The sequence below is a fragment of the Enhydra lutris genome, unplaced genomic scaffold, assembly GCF_002288905.1.
Source record: "Enhydra lutris kenyoni isolate GAN:26980312 unplaced genomic scaffold, ASM228890v2 scaffoldscaffold45, whole genome shotgun sequence".
NCBI lineage: Eukaryota > Metazoa > Chordata > Mammalia > Carnivora > Mustelidae > Enhydra > Enhydra lutris.
The window spans coordinates 5712261-5731305 of record NW_019154129.1 but is presented as its reverse complement, the minus strand read 5'-3'; the positions used below and the strand labels follow the sequence as shown (position 1 = coordinate 5731305).

The 19045-nt window shown below is 55.0% G+C and overlaps 1 protein-coding gene across 3 annotated transcripts in view; it reads left to right on the top strand.

Moving 5' to 3' along the window:
- LOC111156281 (sorting nexin 29) overlaps positions 1-7479 on the top strand; it is a 475698-nt gene extending 468219 nt beyond the window's left edge. For 2 of the 3 annotated variants that reach the window (XM_022517057.1, XM_022517059.1), the window contains one exon: positions 7213-7449. In XM_022517057.1, coding sequence (XP_022372765.1) covers positions 7213-7342 — 130 coding nt within the window. In that variant the 3' untranslated portion in view covers positions 7343-7449. Of the gene's footprint in view, positions 1-7212 lie in introns of all 3 variants that reach the window. The other variant, XM_022517058.1, reaches the window with a different exon arrangement.
- Positions 7480-19045: the final 11566 nt, after the last annotated feature.

Sequence of the window (19045 nt, the reverse complement as noted above, 5' to 3'; positions counted from 1 at the left end):
CACTTAACCAACGGAGCCACCCAGAAGCCCTGGGGTAAGAATGTTCTTGCGAATTTTATGGAAAGGGAAAGAACTCCAGGATGAGAGTACAGTACATGGCGAGGGACGGGAGCTGGGGACGCAGACAGCTAGGATCCTGTCCCCTCTGTATCCTTAACCCTGGGCCAGTTAACCTCTCCATGCCTCCGCTTCCTCCCCTGGAAAGGGGGTACGCATGGGCCTCCCTCCCTCCCTTGCTGCGGCGTGGATTACCGCACACGTGCAGGGCAGTGAGGACCGTGCCCCGCACACAGCAAGCACGCCGTAAAGGTCCACGATTGCACTTTGAGTACAGAAGTGAGACCTCTGGCCAAGCTGCCCTAGCCTCGGGGAGCGCACCGTCTAGTGGGGGAGGCTGTGACATGGAACAGACGGAATTCCTGCCACGGGAGATACACGCCTGGAAGGGGATGTAGAAGTCAGGGACCGTGGTAGGTGAGGAACAGTCTCTCCAGGGGGACAACTTGCCAGCAGCCATCGGAACCCGTGAGGAACAGATGGGGCCACATGCAGAGTCTCCCTGGTGGGGGGAGCCTGGCCTCGGCCGCAAGTCGTACGGATCGTGAACTTGATTCACTGTGCAGCGGCCGCCTCTGGAAGGCTGGGAGTAGGGGCCTGTGCTGGATCAGCTTTGTATTTTAAGACACATGAAGGGAGACCATCCAACACATTCGTGCAGTCCCCAGAACCACCAAGGAGTCGTTAAGGCTTGATGGTGAACGGTTGGGGAGCCTCAGACGCCCGGCTCACAGCTCCGAAACCTCTCCCGGACCTGTACTCCCTGGTCCGCGCAGGAGAGCGCTTCCTTCCTGGAGCAGGTGCAGCGGCTGGACCCAGACTTGCTCCTGCGGGGGGGACCCTGCACCGGGCGCACACAGACCCAGCCTTGGTGGCTTCCCACAGGCGAGCTGGTGTGTGCGTGCTGTCACCGGGCCGCCGAGAGGGACCCAGGGAGGCTGCGCCTCAGGGACCTCGGACAGCAGCAGACGGGCTCCTTCCTGCAGTGTTCTGGTGTCTGGTGTTGCTTTACTGAGCGAGTAACACGGGAGGAGTCCTAGCTACCGACGTGTAATCCACAACAAGCGCACTGTCCCGAGGCTCCTGCTGTTCTCTGCGTTTCCACGCACGTGCTCATTCTCTCGCGTGAGGTTTTGTTCTTAATGGCGGTAGGATCCTACCCGGTCTTCCGTAACCTGTTGTCTTCACTGACCGTTATGCCGAGGTGCACGCCCGCGTGCGTGTCCTCCTGGGTGACATGGGCAGCCGTGCTCATGCCCAGTCAGCCGTGGATTCGGGGAGTCGCCCAGCCTAGGGGCGGGTACATTGTTGCCAGGCTTCCCGAGGGGAAGCCTGTGTGGACCGAAGGGACCCCCGGACGTGGAGCTCCTGAGGCAGGACTCGCGGAGGATACGATGGAACCTTTGCCCGCAGCTCCCTCGGTTTTCCTAAAACACGTCCCCTGTTTGTCCAGCCACCCCCTCCGACCACCATCCCAGTGCTTGCCGATAGCCTCTCTGGCCAGCGTGCATACTTTTGGGGCCTCAGAGAACGGTCTGGGGCTGCACTGGATGCCCCGTGGGCTCGCTCATTCCACGCGTCTTCATGGAGTGCCGGGTCTGGGACACCCCTCCCCACCCCCGGCCACTGTTGTTCTGTGAACCAGGCTGACCACAGCAGCACATGCCGAGGGCTCCTGCAGGGGAGGCCGCACTGAGACCAGAAGGGGAGGAGGAGAAGGGGAGAAGGCCAGGTGGCCTTTCTGTCTTTGGGGACCGGCAAGCACAGAGGCACCCGTGCAGGAGTGTGCCCAGTGCCCACTGAGGAGCCTTGAGGCTGGGGGCGGGGGCGGTTGGCAGGACCACCGCAGGGGTGGTCGTGCGGAGAGCGGAAGGGCTTCACTCCGAGGCCGGGCTTGGAGCCAAGGCCGGTCCTGATCAGCTGGTTTAGCTTGGTGGTTCCAGCCGCGACTCCCCTCCCAGGCTCAGCAAACACTAGCAGCATCACTAACCTGTTTATCGTCCCCCAGGAAGTGCCCACCGTGTCCTTTCCCTGTTTGTCTGTCAAGCTGTCCTCTCGCTCGTGGTGGTTCCCAGGAGCCCTTCACCCGCTCTGGGCCCTCCGTGATCTGCTTCGGGATGCCCGTCTCTCGGTGCTTCTGTGCTCCTGCACGGGGCTTTCTGTCTGCCCACCTCACGCCGCCTTGAACCACCACCACCATTACCGTTTTCTAGGCTTTTTATTCTCTGCACACACAATGTTAAAACCACTGAGCTTTTACCGATGGGCAGATCTGGGTGATGGCTTTGGAGGGTTACCTTAAGAGTCTCGGAGGTCCTATTACCACCACTTTCTCTAGGAGAGACGTGAATACGGGTCCTTACTCCTGTTCTCTCAAAGTAAACCTCAAGAGCGTTCATGGTGCTCTCATTCCAAGGCCCACGTTCTGGGGTCACGCACGGCCGCATCCGCTAAGATGGGCGTGGCCACTGTACCGTCCGACCAGAAGGACAAGGCTCAGTGCAGGTGAACTTGCTGTTGGCAGCTCTGTGGCTGTACCTGAACGACTGAGTGTGCCAGATGTAGTTCTAGGTGCGGGGCAGGCGGTGGGGAAGGGGACCGAGTGGCAGTTGCCGTAAGGAAACCAAAACACAGTGACTGGGTGGCCCATGAGCAGAGGCGACTTTGGAGCTCAGACCTGCGCTCAGGGACAACTGAGCAGAGCCAGAGGGGGCGTGGGCTGGACCCGAGGGCAGCCGGAAGCTGTAGGGAAGGGAAATGGAGGAGGACTTGGGACGAGACGCAGAGGAATCCACAGACACAGGGAGACCCTTTAGAAATCTGTCGGGATCTGAACTCGGAAGCTAAGCAGGGTCGGGCCTGGTTAGTACTTGGATGGGAGAAATCTGTTGGGCGTCCAGGCCAGAGGCCACGGTGTCTGGACCTGGGATGTCACTGTGGGCGGGGAGGGCAGTGCCGGTGTTGCACACGTGTCCAGATGGAGACCCCACGGGGCACTTCGGTGAGTAAGGCGTGGAATGTGAAGGGAAGGCCAAGGCGGTGGGTTAGGGTTTGAGCAAGGATGCAGAGAGTTGTCCCATTTACGAAAGCTGAGAAGACCAGAGGAGGAAGAAAGGTACGATGGGGAAATTCAGAGTTTCTGTGTTGGGACAAGTTCAAGATCGGGACAAGTTCAAGATCGGGAGATGGGCATTGGTTACAGTTGAGCCCAGGGTCCCAGCTAGGAGGAGCGGTGGGGCTGAGACGGGGCAGTGGCAGGGTCCAGAGAGTGGGGGCTCGAGGACTCATTGGCCGGGGGTAGGGGGCCACAGAGGTGGTGCAAACCATCCAGCCTCTATTCAAAGCAGCCCTGCGGGGGGAGGTCCCAACATAGTGGATGGGTACAAAGCTGGAAGGTGGGTCTCAGTCTGCTTGGGCAGCCGTGGGACAACCACTTGGGGTAATGAACTCTACTTGAGGTGCCCAATGTCACCCCAGCAGCATCGGGGGTCTCTAATGATCCGAAGCCCGTCCACGGGGGCACCTGGGTGGCTCAGCCGTTAAGCATCTGTCTTTGGCTCAGGTCTTGTCCCAGGGTCCCGGGATCAAAGCCCTGAATCGGGATCCCTGGTCAGCAGGGAGCCTGCTTCTCCCTCTCCCTCTGCTGCTCCCCCTGCCTGTGCTCGCTCTTTGTCAAATACATAAAATCTTTAAAGAAAAAAAGCCCACGCGTGGTTCCAGCCCATGAAATAGCGAAAGCCGGCGTCTCCGGGGGCAGCAGTAGACAGAACAGTGTTTCTGTGGACTGACTCGCACCTTGTACGCAAACGAAACCTGACACCGTCTGTACTTTCTCGCGTAGCGTCATTTACCACAGGCACCCGCTCTACCTTCCCCTCCAGCTCTGCTGCTCCCCCCACCCCCGTCCAGTCTCCAAACACAAATGGAACCTGTTTTCACTCCTTCCCCTGCCCCGATTGGCCGCTGTGTCCGCGGAGGCTCGCCCTCCAGCACCCCTACCCCTGCTCCGTGCCTGCTCCCCCATCTTTGCTCTGACCTCAGGATCCTTCTCCTGGGGGCCATACCAACCCCATGGGGCTCCCTGGGCCCGGGGCTCCTCTCTGTCACTCCGGCCCCACTGTAAGCTTTAGAGGCTGTACATCCGAAGCGGGGGACGCTAACAGGGCTCCCCGTGATCCTCGGGGTGAGGGGCTCACATGGCAGTGCAGGATCCAGCCTCTCCAGCCTCAGTGCCCACCTCCCGCTGTCTCCCCGGATCCTGGAGGTCTTTCTCTCTGTAAGTATCTGTCACCTGCCCCTGAGCCCAGAGGATAAGAAGAACTGGGTCTCGTCAGATGGGCCCAGGCTTGCGTCCTACTGTCACACGGGAGACACGTGCCCTCCGCTCAGTCCCTGTACCTCCGTGTGCCGCACCGGACACTCCCTTCGCGCCCCCGTGCGTGCAACAGCACCTCCACCTCCCAGCAAGCACCCTGGGACTGTCGCCGTAACCTCCACAACAATGTCCGTGGCGTCCCAAGAACAGAAGAACGCAGCGCCACCCACCCCCCTTCCCGCCATGAGGCCATCGCGCCAGGATTATATTCAGAATCATTCTGTCACAGAGACCATTCGGGGTTAGGAATTGGGATCCGAAGAACCACCAGAACCATCCTTGGGTCATCTGCAAGGGCAGAACCACTGGGCCCCAGATCTAACCAGGGGCAAGAAACCAAGGAAGGGCACGGAGGCCACCTTCCGTCAGGCACAGCCATGGCACTCCCAGAGCGAAACCTTCAGGACTGGAGTGGAGTGACTGGTACACGGGTCCAGCTGGGTCCTTCGGATCCCCATGATAGGACCTGGAGCCCTAAAGTCTGCCCACAAGTGAGTTCAAGGCTGTGTAGCTGGTGCACCCGGACCAACCCAGCCGCTCATGGCCCTCCCTCCGCCGGCTGTGGGCATGGAGCAAGGCCTCCCCCGCCCCCGCAGTTGGAAGGGCAGCCCTTCTTCCTGGTTTGCACACCGTGCAGGCAGCACGCAGTCCTAGCTCGTGCACACATGGCCCTCCCCAGTCGCTGGCTCTCGGGGGACCGTGGTCTCAGCTTCGGTAGAAGAGAGCTCGGTCCTGTGCATGCCCCGGGGTCCAGCCCGGCAGCTGGCATCACCCACGTGCAGCCCCCCTCCAAGCTACGGGAGGCGGCTCCCAGCAAATGGGGTATCGACCGGCTCTCTGCGCCTGGTTTACGAGCCAAATGAAAAATAACTCTCTCCCTGTGGCCATTTTTCACTGCTGAGTGGCTGAGACCTTTGGATCGATGTCACCCACGTGCTGGGGACTGGGGTGCCACGGGGGTGCACCCCAGAGGTTTAGTAAATAAACAGTCTCCCCGGGGCTCCTGGCAGGTGCTGCTTACACAGACCTGTTTCCTCGGATGCCCCAGGAGCTCGAGGAGAAGGGACCTGTGGGACCAGTGGGACATGTGGGCTGTGTCCTGGGCGAGTGGCCGTGCTCAGGAGGCTGCTTCTCCCACCACCTTCCAGCTGAGGGCTCAGGCCAGGTTCCAGCCGTGCTGAGAACCAGTGCCCAGCGTCGGTCACGGGGACGTGTCGTCCCCACAGGGTTCCCTGTGGGGCCCTAGAGCTCGGGAAGTCCGCATCTCATGGCCTGGGGGAAGGAGGCCTCTGCTTCCGTGTGTCCCTTGCTTCCTGCCCACTGGTTCAAAGCCTGAGACCGTCCCCATGTGGACCTCGAGGAGGGGAGAGCCATGCGGGCTTTGAACCAAAGCCAAGTTCAGCAGCAGGGGGAGGACAGTTAGCAAGCCCCCTGCATGGGCCTGCCGGCGAAGACCTTGCAGCGCCCCTCGCTGCCTTGGCTTGGGCCACTTCCTTCAGCAGCCTTGTGAGGGTAGAGTTCCCACGTGCACAGTTCCACGCTGAGAGCACGCCCGCTTCAGCAGCTCCGAGTCCAGAAAGAAATACACACGGCCGTCCCTGCGCTCCGATGTGTTTCCATCACGGCAGAAGGGAACCCTGGGTCTCCCCTGCCCCAGGCAGCCACACACTTCCTGTTCCCCCAAACCACCCTATTCTGGACCTTCCCATGAACAGAATCAGCGTGAACCGGGGAGCCCGGTGTGTTTCTGCCAGTCCGGGGTTCGCAAGGCTTCCCCACGCCGGCGGGCAGCAGCGGTCTCCCTGGGAGCCTCCAGAGGGAACAAGTTGTGCCAGCATTCCGACTTCAGCTCCGTAAGACCCGTTTCAGACTCAAGACCCCACAACTCTAAGATGGTATGTTTGCATTCAAGCCACTAAGGATGGGGTCATTTGTGACCAGAACCGTAGGAAATCAGACAAGAATTCAACTCTGCCTTCACAGCCCCAGCCCAGCCGACGACTGCGCCTCCCCCACCAGCACCGCGTGCCTGTCCCTGCTCAGAGAGTCTTCCCACCCGACCCACACGCCGTCTCCGGCACCTTCTGCCCTGGGAGGCTCAGGCTGCCTTTACACCAGGTCCTGCATATGATGTCATCTCGCCAGTGGCCTGTGAGTCTCTACCAGGCCTGGGACAACCGGTTTTGCTCACGACTGTTTCCAGGTGCTCCAAGCGGGCTGGGCCCTCACGGGTGCTCAAGAACGTCATGGGATGAAGGGACACACCGCCCTCTCCCGCAGGCTTTTCCGAACATCTGGAGGTGTCCCCACCCCGTGTTACCTTCGCTTCTCACCGTCTGTCCTCCCGGGGTGCTCTGTGCCCCCCTCCCCCACAGCCTGCCACGCTCCCGCCGTCCCGCTGCAGAGACACAGGTAACCCCCTCGGTGGGACTGCTGACTTGTGCTATTTCTGGCTCTTTTGCACAGGAAAGTCCTAATTAGCCGTTGGCCTACATCCTGGTTATTCTCTTAGGACGAGTTCCACAGGCAGTCCCCCATTCCTGCTACACCTCTTTTGACCTTAAATGCAGTGTTCTCCATAGCGTTTTCTTTTCTTTCCTCTTCCAGCAAGGGCACGTGTCAGTGACAACGGGGGAAGAAAGCCACGGCCCCCGTGCGCTCGCCCCTCAGAGCTGGAGAGCCGCGGTCCCCCCCACCCCTGCCCTGAGAGCGCTCCCGCCTGTGCCCACCCCTGCTGGATGCCCCGACTTAATCCACCTCTTCCCTGCTCTGTCTTACAGTGACGTCCCCCCTCCTGGAGAACCGCTGACCAAGAACACCCGGCCCAAAGTGGCTTCCCGCTTCCCCAAGCTGTCCCGCGGTCACCCCAGAGAAACCCGCAACGTGGAGCCCCAGAGCGGCGACCTCTGACCTCTGCTGAATCCCAGACTTGGGCCCTATGTGCTGCGCCAGCTGCCTCCGCCCAGCCACTCCGTGTCCCGCCCAGCCCCAGCAGCCGGCCCCTTACCCCCCCGGAGTGCGCCCCCCCATCACCTGGTGGAGCCCCGAGGGCACCCCCCCCCCGACCCCCGAGTCCTGGGACACTGATTAAACTGGGCAGTCTCAGAGGGCAAGGCAGCTGCTCGCAGGACAGACTCAGACACATGGACACCCTCCCGGGGCCTGCCCTTCCCCTCCCTCCAGTTCAGGGGGGCCGGCAGGAGGGTGGGCACCAGGGGCCGTGCACAGCCCCTTGCCGGAGAGGCACAGCTCTGAGGCAGGTCAGAAACCGCCTCCTGACTCTTTCCCATGTGGGAATTAGAATGACTGTTACTTTTTTTTTTTCCTTGTAACGTAACTGCCTGCTGTAGTCTACAGACACGTGGGGCCCGAGGGGGGAGGTTGTGTTCCTTCCCCTTCAACTCTCTCCCAGTGGTCCTAAGACCCCCTGGTTGTACAACCCGTGGCCAGCGGTAGCTCATGTGGCCTCCTCGAGGGAGACATGCCAGTGGCCTTCTTGCTAAGGAGCCACTAGGGACGCTGACCTGGGGGGGCATAGAGCACTCCCCACCGCCTTCTGAGGTTGGCTTCTGGAAGAACTAGCCCCTGTCGGAAACCGGAGTCCGCCTGGGCCCACATGCACACTGTGAGGCTTGGGTGGACTGGGGCCATGACCTCCCAAGCCAAGAGGCCTCAAGGTCGTGTGAGAGATTATTCTGGGAACTATGGGGGAAGAGGCCCCAGGCCCTCAGGCTTGCAGAACATTCTCCGGAGCCCTGCAGAGCTCCATGGGGCTCCCTGGTACCTGGGACAGTGCCCCCGTATCCAGGTCACGGTCATTCCCTTAGGATGCATTCTTGCTGTGCCCTCTGCCCCGCCGTGCTCTCGGTGTGTCCCCCGCCGCCCATCTCGGAGCAGGCCCCCGTGGCAGGCGGGAACAGGATGAGGATGAGCTGCCCTCCTGCGTCAGGTCACCTCCCAGAACCGGGGCCGTGGGCCGGCTCGGACCTCCGGAATCACGGACCCGGCGTCAGCTGCGGTGGACAGATACGAAGGGCTCGCTCGTCCGGGGGAAGGACGGAGGAGCTAGACCCGCGCGGTGTGGCAGAGCACGCGGGGGCCAGACTGACGCGAGGAAGTGGGAGCGCGTCGGGGGCCTGCGAAGCTTCCCGGAACCGTTTCAGCCGCCCCAGGCTTGCTGAGCCACTGCGGGAGCACTAGGCCTCTGCTGGACAGACGGACGCTCTACACGGCGTCACCCGGAAGGTTTCTGCCGCGAGTTCCCCGCCCGCCAGAGGGCAGCGGAAACGACTCAGGGCCCTTACCGAAGGCTGAGGTGCAGCCCACCCCGCCCTCCGCGGGGAACGGAGGCAACCCGAACCACCTCGCAGGGAGCCGTCGGCCGGGGGAGCAGAACCAAGCACCGTTGCCAGTGCAGGGGCCGTGTCATCAGCTCGTGGGGGCCAACAGGGCCCGAGACGCTGTGTCCCAGGAAAGCGACCCGGGGCTCTGCCTTGTTTGCCAAGGTCCCCACGGCGCCTGCGCTTCCTTCGAACTCCAGGCCCACGGGACAGCTGGCCGCCGTCGCTGGCAGTGGGGGCACATTCGTGCCAGATTCGCTGTCCCAGTCCTGCCCCCTCGGTCCTCGGGAAGTGGGGTTTGCAGCGGACACGGAGGGGAGCCTCCCAGGGCCGACGTCACCCGGGGCTGAGGGCTCTGCTCCACCAGCCCGTTTGGACACCGGGCCCGAAACACGTCTGAGTGTGAACTGACCTCACCTTCTCCAAAGTCCCCAGCAGGAGCCCGCCTGGACATTCTGTGCCCGGAACTGTAACAGACGGACGCTAAGCCTTGAGAAACAATTACGCACTTGGCCTGTGTTTACAGAAGGAGAAACTCTGCCTATTTTTTAAAGCTTAATTACTCATGGAAAACTTGCCCTGCTCTCCTGATACACCGACGGAAAAGCCCCTTCCTGGGACCACATGCGACCCATCCCGGCTGCCTCCTCTGTGCACCCCTCCTCGTGACACGGCAGAAACCCTGGAGCCATTGTTGGCATACGGACCCCTCCCCTCATTTCCACTCAGATCCCCATGTGACAGACACATGACAACCACTCCTCAAAGCCTTGACTCCGGCGTCCCCTAGAATGTTCTGTAGTGGCTCCCCACCCTGCCGCTCCAGATCCTTGCCCTGCTCCCCGGCGTGCTGGGACGGACGGAGAAACAATGGGTCTCCAGGTCCTGGAGAAGGAAGCACAGGCCCGGCCGGGGCAGAGACCCGAGGCACAAAACGCCACCGCCTGGCCGGAGCTGTGTCCTCTGCTGCCCTTCCGTCCTGTCCTGCTGCGAGGCCTGGCCGGCCCCGCCCTGCACGACACCCACTCAGCCGCAGGACCCACTGGAGAGAAAGGCAGCACGACAGAAAGAACCAGCAGAAGGCGCTCCTGTTCTCCTGGACCCGGTCAGATCCTTTGGCACCTCCCCAGCTGGCACCCGAGGAAGTTGGGGGGCACGCCTGGGAGAGGGCATTCTATCCCGTGACGGTCACCTTTAGCAGCACGACCCGGGTGCACCCAAGGGCTTGGGTTACAAAGGGATCACTTGAGGAGTCATTGAGATAGGACCCGAGAGGGAGGAAGGGGGATGAGGGTCTGTGGACGAGAGGCACTTAGAAGCCGGGCTCCGCTCCACAGCGGGGAGCCTCCTGCGTGCTTGGCTCCAAGTGCTCGCCCGTGGCGGGGTGGGGGTTGTGCTTCTGAAACCGACGGACAGTCAGAACTGCGGACAGTCGTCAGTTTGACAGCATGGCCAGAGCTCATGCCAAGAGCCAACTGGCACGGGAGGCCTCACACGAGTCCCATGCTTGGGCCCCGAGTCAGGAGACGGGAGCGGAGAGCTGCCAGCCAACCTCGTGCTTGCTTCCCAGCGCCCTGCACCGGAGTCCCTGGGCCCAGGCTATGCGAACCATCCTTTTCTCTCGGCTCCACATGGGCAAGTTCACCCATGAACTTGGCGGGGGGGGGGGCTCTAGGCCTCACTTCCTCCCGCACCTGCTCACCTGCACGGGGGAACCGGCCCGCCCCACACACGGAGGCCAGGCCTTGGCTTCTGGGGTCCCCACAGGTAGCCCCCGCCAGTCCCCTCCAGAGGCCTTCATGCCTCCCCTGGCACCTTGGCACCAGCCCCAGAGCCCGTTCCCGGGAAGGCGCTCCACTCCAGGGGGACCGTCTTGCCTGGGCACAGACGTGAGGTGGAACACCAGGCTCCATTTTCAGCCTGGAGCCACCCTGCCAGGCCCCCACCCACCCAGGAACAGCAGACCGGCACCGAGGCGTCCCAGGAGGGGCACACGTCCCGCTCCATTTCAACCCCAACAGCAATAATCCTCTCGGCCTTCCCTCCAGGTTTCGCGCGGGACTGTGCCCCGCACGCTGGGCTCTGTCCCCGGCCCGGGCTACGGCAGACAGAGGGGTGCTCCTGGCAGGCAGCCCTCTGCTGCGGGGCGACGCCTCCTACAACCATCCTTTTTCTAAATATTTTGCATTGTTTCATTAAAGCGAACATTAAATATTTGCTCTCGGGCTTGGCTTCTGGGCTAATTTTGCACAATTGTAGCACTGTATATTTTATCTAATGTTTCTGTGCCAAAAAGTTCATTGTCATGTAACAGGTGGTTTTGATTAGGTTCCTCAAATGGATCAGTAGGGATGGGGGGGACACAGGTGCACTCGGGCTGCCCGGATGCACCGCTCAGCTCAGCCCCGCGGGGCTCCCCTGCCCTCGGCCGTGAACCGCAGTGGGGTGTGGGCCAGCCTTTGACGGCTCTCAGTGAGGGCCGGGAGCCTCTTCTTGTGGGTCTACATCCTCACAGCCACCGAGCATGGGCTTCTGTACCTACTGAATCCGTTTCCTTAGGGGAAAGTACCCAATCTGATTTCTGGAAAGGACAGTCGAGCCTACAGTAAGGAGACCAAGTTCACTGCTGCTTTGAGGTCTGGGGGTTCCGTTCGTACGGGCCCGGGCATGCTTGTCCGTCGTGACTGGAGCTCCACTCGCAGACCTGCTCAGGTCGCACCCTCCTCCTCCTCGGGGCCTGATCAGGCCCGCTCCCTGCCTTCCCGACCCGCAAGCCGGGAGGCCACTCTTCCCACTGCAAGACTCTTTGCACCATCAGTAGAAACCATGGAGGGGGGGCCTTTGCAAGAACCGGGATTGCGGCCACAAAGGACACAGGCCAGCAGACCGCACATCTGCACCCGGAGTTGCTGGAAGGAGCCCGGAGAACACGCGCTTCCAGGAGTGAGGGGGGCCGGAGCTCACTAGGGCATGTTCTCAGCTGGCATTCGGCCTGGACTTCCGGGAGGAGGGGGACCTGTGAATGCAGGAGCTGTGGTGCCCAGCGGGGAGGCTACCAAGCCCCCATGAAGAGTCCCCCTGGCCTTGCCGGGGCCGTGTGAGCCCTCTGCCGGGGAGGGGGGAGTACGGCAACAGATGCGGGTCCAGTCAACCGCTGGGATGGACGTGGGGTCGAGCAGTCCGCAGATCCGCTCTGAAGCGAGTAGTATTACGTTAACTGCCCTCTTATGTTAAGGTTTACACAATAGAATTTTTAAACAAATGTGTTTAATTTTCTAAAATCTCTTGTATTAAAGTTTTCTTTTGGAATAAGCTGTGGTAGTTTTGTTACGATCTGGTTGAGATCCGTCTCTTTACGATGACAATAAAAACAGTCACGTTTTATAAATTAGCCCAGTTATGGCCTTTCTGTGCATTCTTTTGCCGCTGACTAGCTCAACTGGCGTTACACACATTTTAAAGATTTCCGGAAAGCTCACCCACCAGCTCCTGGAAGAGCGTAGAGACCAGCATTCCCTGAGCCCAACCTCGGTGTTACTGGAGCTGAAACGGAGCGGAAATCCCACTGTGCGCTGCGAGCCCTGTAGAACTGGGAGACGTGCGCTCAAAGCGCCGCAAAAATCCCCTTGGTCCAGGTTCCTATTCATCCACGTCGTTATCGGGCACCTACTGTGTACCAGGCATCTTGCCCGGCATGGGCACAGAGCAGCAAACGGGACAGAAGCGCCCCAGCCGTCTCGCTCGAGTCCGGGTGCCACGGGTGGGCCGTAGGATCTGCGGAGGCCGCCGTCCCCGTGATTACGACCTGTCGTAGGTGCCACGGAGCAAAAGTAGCTGGGTTCGGGAGCCTAGAGCGCCAGCGTGTCTCCCCTGTGGCTGTGCGGACACTGGGGAGCAGGTAGGGCGGGGGGGGGGGGCGGCGCACAGGGTGTTCACAGTGTCCCTGGGTTCGATCCACGCGATGTCCCTAGCACCGTGCAGCTGTGACAACCAGAAATGTCTCCAGACATAGCCACGTACCTCCTGAGTGACAAGACCCCCCGGTTGAGGACCGTGGGGGGAGGCTAAGAGATACTTTTGGCAGAAATCATGTTTAAGCTTCAGCTGGAGGAAAAGAAAGACCTGGACGCTGTCCTTCCCCGCCCCTCCCAAGTCCCATTGCCTAGAAAACCCACACCACACAGCCAGGGGCTTTGCCGGTGTGACGTCCTTACGGGTTCTTGCGGTAAGGGCCCGGGCGTGAGGTCATTCTGTGAAACTCCTACCATCATATCTGGCGGGGGACCAGACCAGGGCCCCGAGGAGGGTGCCCTCCGGGGTGAGGATTTGGGGGGGGGGGGGCGGGACAACCGCCGCTCGTTCAGGATGCGGGAGGACAACACTTGCCGCACACACTATGGCCCCACCCCTCACCCAACCCCATGAATCCTGTGCCTTCCGTGTATTTGAACAGGTAAGAAAACTAAACTCGGGCTGCATGTGGGCCCCAGCTCCCTCAGCTCAGGTTGGAGGAGAAAGTAGGGGGACTGTGTGCACCAAGCCCACAGCCTGGACTATCCCAGGGCTCCCTGCCTCTTGTCCACGTGCCACTGTCCTCAGGGAGGGCTCAGCTTCCGGGCCGCCTCCAAGCACAGCTCACCCTGTTTTTCCCTCGAGGGTCCTCACGTGGAGGCTTCTTCTCCGTTTCCCTATCTCCAACCACTTTGCCTCCTCAAAACCAACTCCTGGGGTGCTCAGACAAGCTACTGGTAACAGCTTTGCACGGAGGCTGGCCTCTCCGACCTCCATGTGCCTTCTCCTCAGTCCCTGGTCATTAACACTCCAGTGGCGTCCCCACATCTCACTCCTGAGCTACTCCTTCCCTGAAGGCTTTTCCTCTTGGCCACTTGTGCCTCTCCCAGACCCACGCAGCAGCCATGACGCTGCATCCTCTAGAGTCTTGGCTTGAGGTTCTCCGCTCTGACCCGCTCTGACCTGCTATCCTCCCTGTGCATTGCTCCCATGTCCCCAACAACGGTTCTTACAATACTTTCAAACCTGAAACCTGTCATTTTCTTAAAACCCTGTCCTCCTCACTTTCTGGCCAAGGCCCCTCCTTTCTGGCACTGGTTCCTTGGGCATGACGGTCCCCCCTCCCTTCCAGACATCCGTTCGCTTGCCCTTCTTCCTACTGGCTCGGCAACAACACACCGCTGGTCAAGCCCAGTCAACAAGCCAGTGTTACAGTAACTTTGCTTTGTGACTCCACACTTCGTTTTCTATTAATTTGAGATGAATGTATTTGAAAGACTCACTGGTTTATGTTTGGGGGCGCACAATGCATATAGATCAAATTTTTTAACATCAGCAACTAAAAGGGGTGGAGACAGCTGTAGCATTTTGTAGGTTACTGAAGGGGAGCTGGATAAAAACACATTGGAGTGTGCTAAGTAGAGGATGTTCAGTGTAACCCCCATGGTTACACTGAGCAAAAGCAAAAGAGCAAAGACGATCACTATATACACAAAAAGAAAGGATAAAGGAATTTCAACATTTCACAACCCCCCCCCCAAAATTTAACACAAAAGACAAGGAAAGCAAGAAATGGGAGACAGAAAGCTGTTAAGGTTTATGGAAAACAAATAGCAAAATGACACAAGTCCCTGCTTATCAGTGATTACTTTAAATGTAAATGGATTAAACTCTCCAGTCAGGGTAGAGATTGGCAGAATGGATAAAAACACAAGATCCAACTATATGCTGTCTACAGGAACTCACTTTAGATCCAAAGACACAGACAGTGAAAGCCTGGGAAAAGATATTCTAGGTCAATGGTAACAAAAGGGATGAGCAGCTATACTATCAGACTAGACTTTAAATTTTAAAAAAGCTTGCATGAGACAATATAATACAAAACTTGACAGAGCAAGAAGATAAAAATATAAATAAATGCACGCTTAATGATGGACCACCAAATTATAGGAAGTAAAAACTAAGAATTAAGGGAGAAATAGTTCGACAATTAGAGCTGGAAACCTCCACCTCCTTGATAACGTATACAGCCACCACACAGAAGGAAAGAGGACGTAGACACAGTAAACCAACTATATCTCACACATGCACAGAACAAACACTCCACCCAGGGACCATATGCACACAATTCTCAAGTGCACAAAGGACATTTCTCTGGGACACTATACGTTAAGCACACAACCAATCTCATATTTAAAAATACGGGTATCATACAAAGTATCTTCTCCAACCGCAGAAGGATAAACTTGGAAATCATTAGCAGAAGGAAAACCAGAAAATTCACCTATTTGTGGGAACTAATACATTCTTAAACAACCAATGGATCAAAGAAGAAATTACAAGGGATATTAGAAAATATTTCAAGATGAAATATATTTCAAGATGAATGAGAATGAAAACATACGATACTGAAGCTTACAGGATCCAGTGTAACTGGCTAAGGAAGAAATGTATAGCTATTAATGCTTACGTTGAAAAGTAAGATCTAAAATCAATGACCTAACTTTATACCTTAAGGAACTAGAAAAAGAATAAACTGAACCCACAAAGTGAGCAGGAAAAAGAAAATACAGGTTAGAGCAGAAACAAATAGAACAGAAAAGAGAGAAAAGTAATGAAACCAAAAGTCGGTTCTTTGAAAAGATACAGAAAATTGACCAACTTTTAGTTAGGTAGACTAAGAAAAAAGACTCCGTAAATTCAGAAATTAAAATGGGGACATTATTACTGATCCCTATGAAACAAAAAGATTTATGAGCTTCTGTGAACAACTGCATGCCATAAGTTGAATAACCTACATGAAACAGACAAATTCTTACAAACACAAAACCTTGAATCACTAAATTCTGCACCTAAAACTAGTATTACACTGTATCTTAACTGGAATTTAAATAAAAACTTGAAAGACAAAGAAGAAATACACAAACCTACCAAAATCAAATCCAAAAACAGAAAATTTGAAGAGACCTATATTTGAATCAGTGATCAGAAGTCTCCTGACAAAGGGAATTCTGCCAAACATTTCATGAACAAGTGCCAAGCCTCAAGCTTTTCCCAAAAAATGAAGAGGAGGGAACACTTACTAACTCATTCTATGAGCGCAGCATTTTCTTGAAACCATGACACCACAAGAAAACTACAGATTGTGCCTGGATAAATGTAAACACATGAAAAAGTGCTCCACATCACTTGGCATCAGGGAAATACAAATCAAAACCACAATGAGATACCACCTCACACCAGTCAGAATGGCTAAAATTAACAAGTCAGGAAATGACAGATGTTGGCGAGGATGCGGAGAAAGGGGAACCCTCCTACACTGTTGGTGGGAATGCAGGCTGGTGCAGCCACTCTGGAAAACAACATGGAGGTTCCTCAAAAAGTTGAAAATAGAGCTACCCTACGACCCCACAATCGCACTACTGGGTATTTACCCTAAAGATACAAATGTAGTGATCCGAAGGGCTGAGTGCACCTGAAAGTTTATTGCAGCAATGTTCGCAATAGCCAAACTATGGAAAGAACCTAGATGTTCATTGGCAGATGAATGGATAAAGATGATGTGGTATATATATATATATATAGCATGGAATACTATGCAGCCATCAAAAGAAATGAAGTCTTGCCATTTGAGATGACGTGGATGGAACTAGAGGGTATTATGCTGAGCGAAGTAAGTCAATCAGAGAAAGACAATTATCATATGATCTCCCTGATATGAGGAAGTTGAGAGGCAATGGGGGTGGGGTTTGGGGGTAGGAAAGGAATAAATGAAAGAAGATGGGATTGGGAGGGAGACAAACCATCAGAGACTCTTAATCTCAAAAAACATACTGTGGGTTGCTGGGGGGGAGGGGGGTAGGGAGAGGGTGGTTGGGTTATGGACATTGGGGAGGGTATGGGCTATGGTGAGTGCTGTGAAGTGTGTAAACCTGGTGATTCACAGACCTGTATCCCTGGGGCAAATAATACATTTTATGTTAATAAAAAATAAAAAACTTTTTTAAATGTAGACGTAAAATTCCTCAACAAGATACTAACAAACATTCAGATGCATATTAAGAGAACTATATACCATGACCAAGAGAGATTTATTCCTGCAATGCAAAAATTGTTCAACACATGAAAACTGACCAATGTAATGTGCCACATCCACAGAACAAAAGGAAAGACCACTGGATCATCTCAACAGGTGCAGAAATAGCCTTTGACAAAATTCAATACTCCTTTTATGATTTAAAAAAAAAAAAAACAGGAAGAAGAAACTGCCTCCTTATAATAAAAGCCACAAATGAAAAATCCACAACAAATCTCATATTTACTCCATGGTGAGAGACCAAAAGCTATTCCTCTAGGTTCAGAAACAAGAGAAGGGTGCGCATCTTCACCCTTTCCATTCAACATGATACTAGCAGTGCTAGTCAAAGCAACTAGGCAAGAAAAAAAATAAGAGCATCCAAATTGGAGACAAAGTAAAATTATCCCTGTTCACAGATGACAGAATATATGTAGAAACCTACAGATTCCACACACACACAAATAGACCTGTTAGAGCTGATGAACTTCAGCAAAGGGCAGGGTATGAAGTCAACATGGGAGTCAGCGGCATTTCTACACCCTAACCGTGAACAACCTGAAAGTTATGAAAGCAATCCCATGTACAAAAGCATCAAAAAGATTAAAATACTGAGGAATTAACCTAACCAAAGAAGTGAAGGACAGGTAAGATAAAAATAAATAGAAACATCATGTCTGCAGATTGGAAGACAATATACTTACATCGATACTACTATTAAAGGAAAAGAAACCCCAGGCTCAGAATGGTGTGATGAAGACAGAATTCCCAAACCAGTGCTTAATAATCTAATTGCAGTTTCAACCTCCCCCAGAAATGTAGCCTTCAGCAGTCAGCTAGGAGTTTTTCAGTCCCTGCCAGTGAGTCTGCCACCTGAGCCCTCTCCATCCTCCAGAGAAGAAGTTTGTCTGCAGTAAGGCACCATGCTCTTCTCCCTAGAAAGCGGTCCTCACTGGAATAGCCCTTTTCTTTTGCTAGTGACTTTCTTGCCCCTCCCCTCCTTCTAAAATCCTTTCATTTTGTGCAGCTCCAGGGAGCACCTCTCTCCTTGCTCCATAGGGTGCCACCTGACTCATGAATCATTTAATACATCCAGTTAGATCTTCAAATGTACTTGGTTGAGATTTATTATTTCGCATTACCCACAGCAATCCACCAATTCAATGCATCTCTTCTTAAAATCCCCATGACCTTTTTGCCGAAATAGAAAAACCCAGCCTAAAGTTCATACAGATTCTCAAAAGAACCCGAGGAGCTACAGCCATGTTCAAAAAGAACAAAGGTGGGCAACTCGTACTCCCTGATTTCAAAACTTACTATAAAGCTACATTCATCAGACCTTTATACTCTGGCATAAAGACAGACACAAAGAGAAAACAAAACGGAGAACCTAGAAATATGCTCTTGTGTGTACAGTCAAATGAATTTTCACCAGGGTGCCCAGCCCATTCCACAGGGGAGGGACAATCTTCTCAACAAATGACACAAGCTGGGCCAACTGGATATCCACATGCCAAAGAATGAAGTACAACCCTTACCTCACACCATATACAAAAGTTACTCAACATTTATTAAAGGCCTAAATGTAAGACCTAAAACTATGAAACTTTTTGAAAAAAAAAAAAAAAAAAAAGCAAAACCTTAAGGACATTGTGGTAATAATTTCTTGGCTATGATTCCAGACACATAAGAAACAAAAGCAAAAAGAGACATCATGGATTTATGAAAATTAAAAAGTTAAGCACCAAAAAACAAAATCACCAGAATTAAAACAAACAAACAAACACCAAATAATAGAAGATATTTGTAGATCATACATCTGGTAACAGATTAGTATCCAGAAAATACACAGAACTCCTAAAACTCAACCGAAAACCAAAGCGTCTGATTCAAAAATGGGCAAAGGACTCAGACATTTCTCCTAAGAAGAGACACAAATGGCCAAAACACACATGAAGAGATACACTGCACCTAAAGATGGTTAAAATACTCGATTTTGTTATGTGCTTCACCACAGTGACCAACGGATTGAAAAGAAACAGGAGCTTGAAAATCACAAAGACTTGAGATTGCTATAGATGAGCTGTGGAGACATCGGTCAGAACACCACCCCACCCCCGCCTCTGTTTCCTCATCTGTGAAAGGGACACCTGAGCTCAGATCTGCTCTGGGCTGGGACAGGTCAAT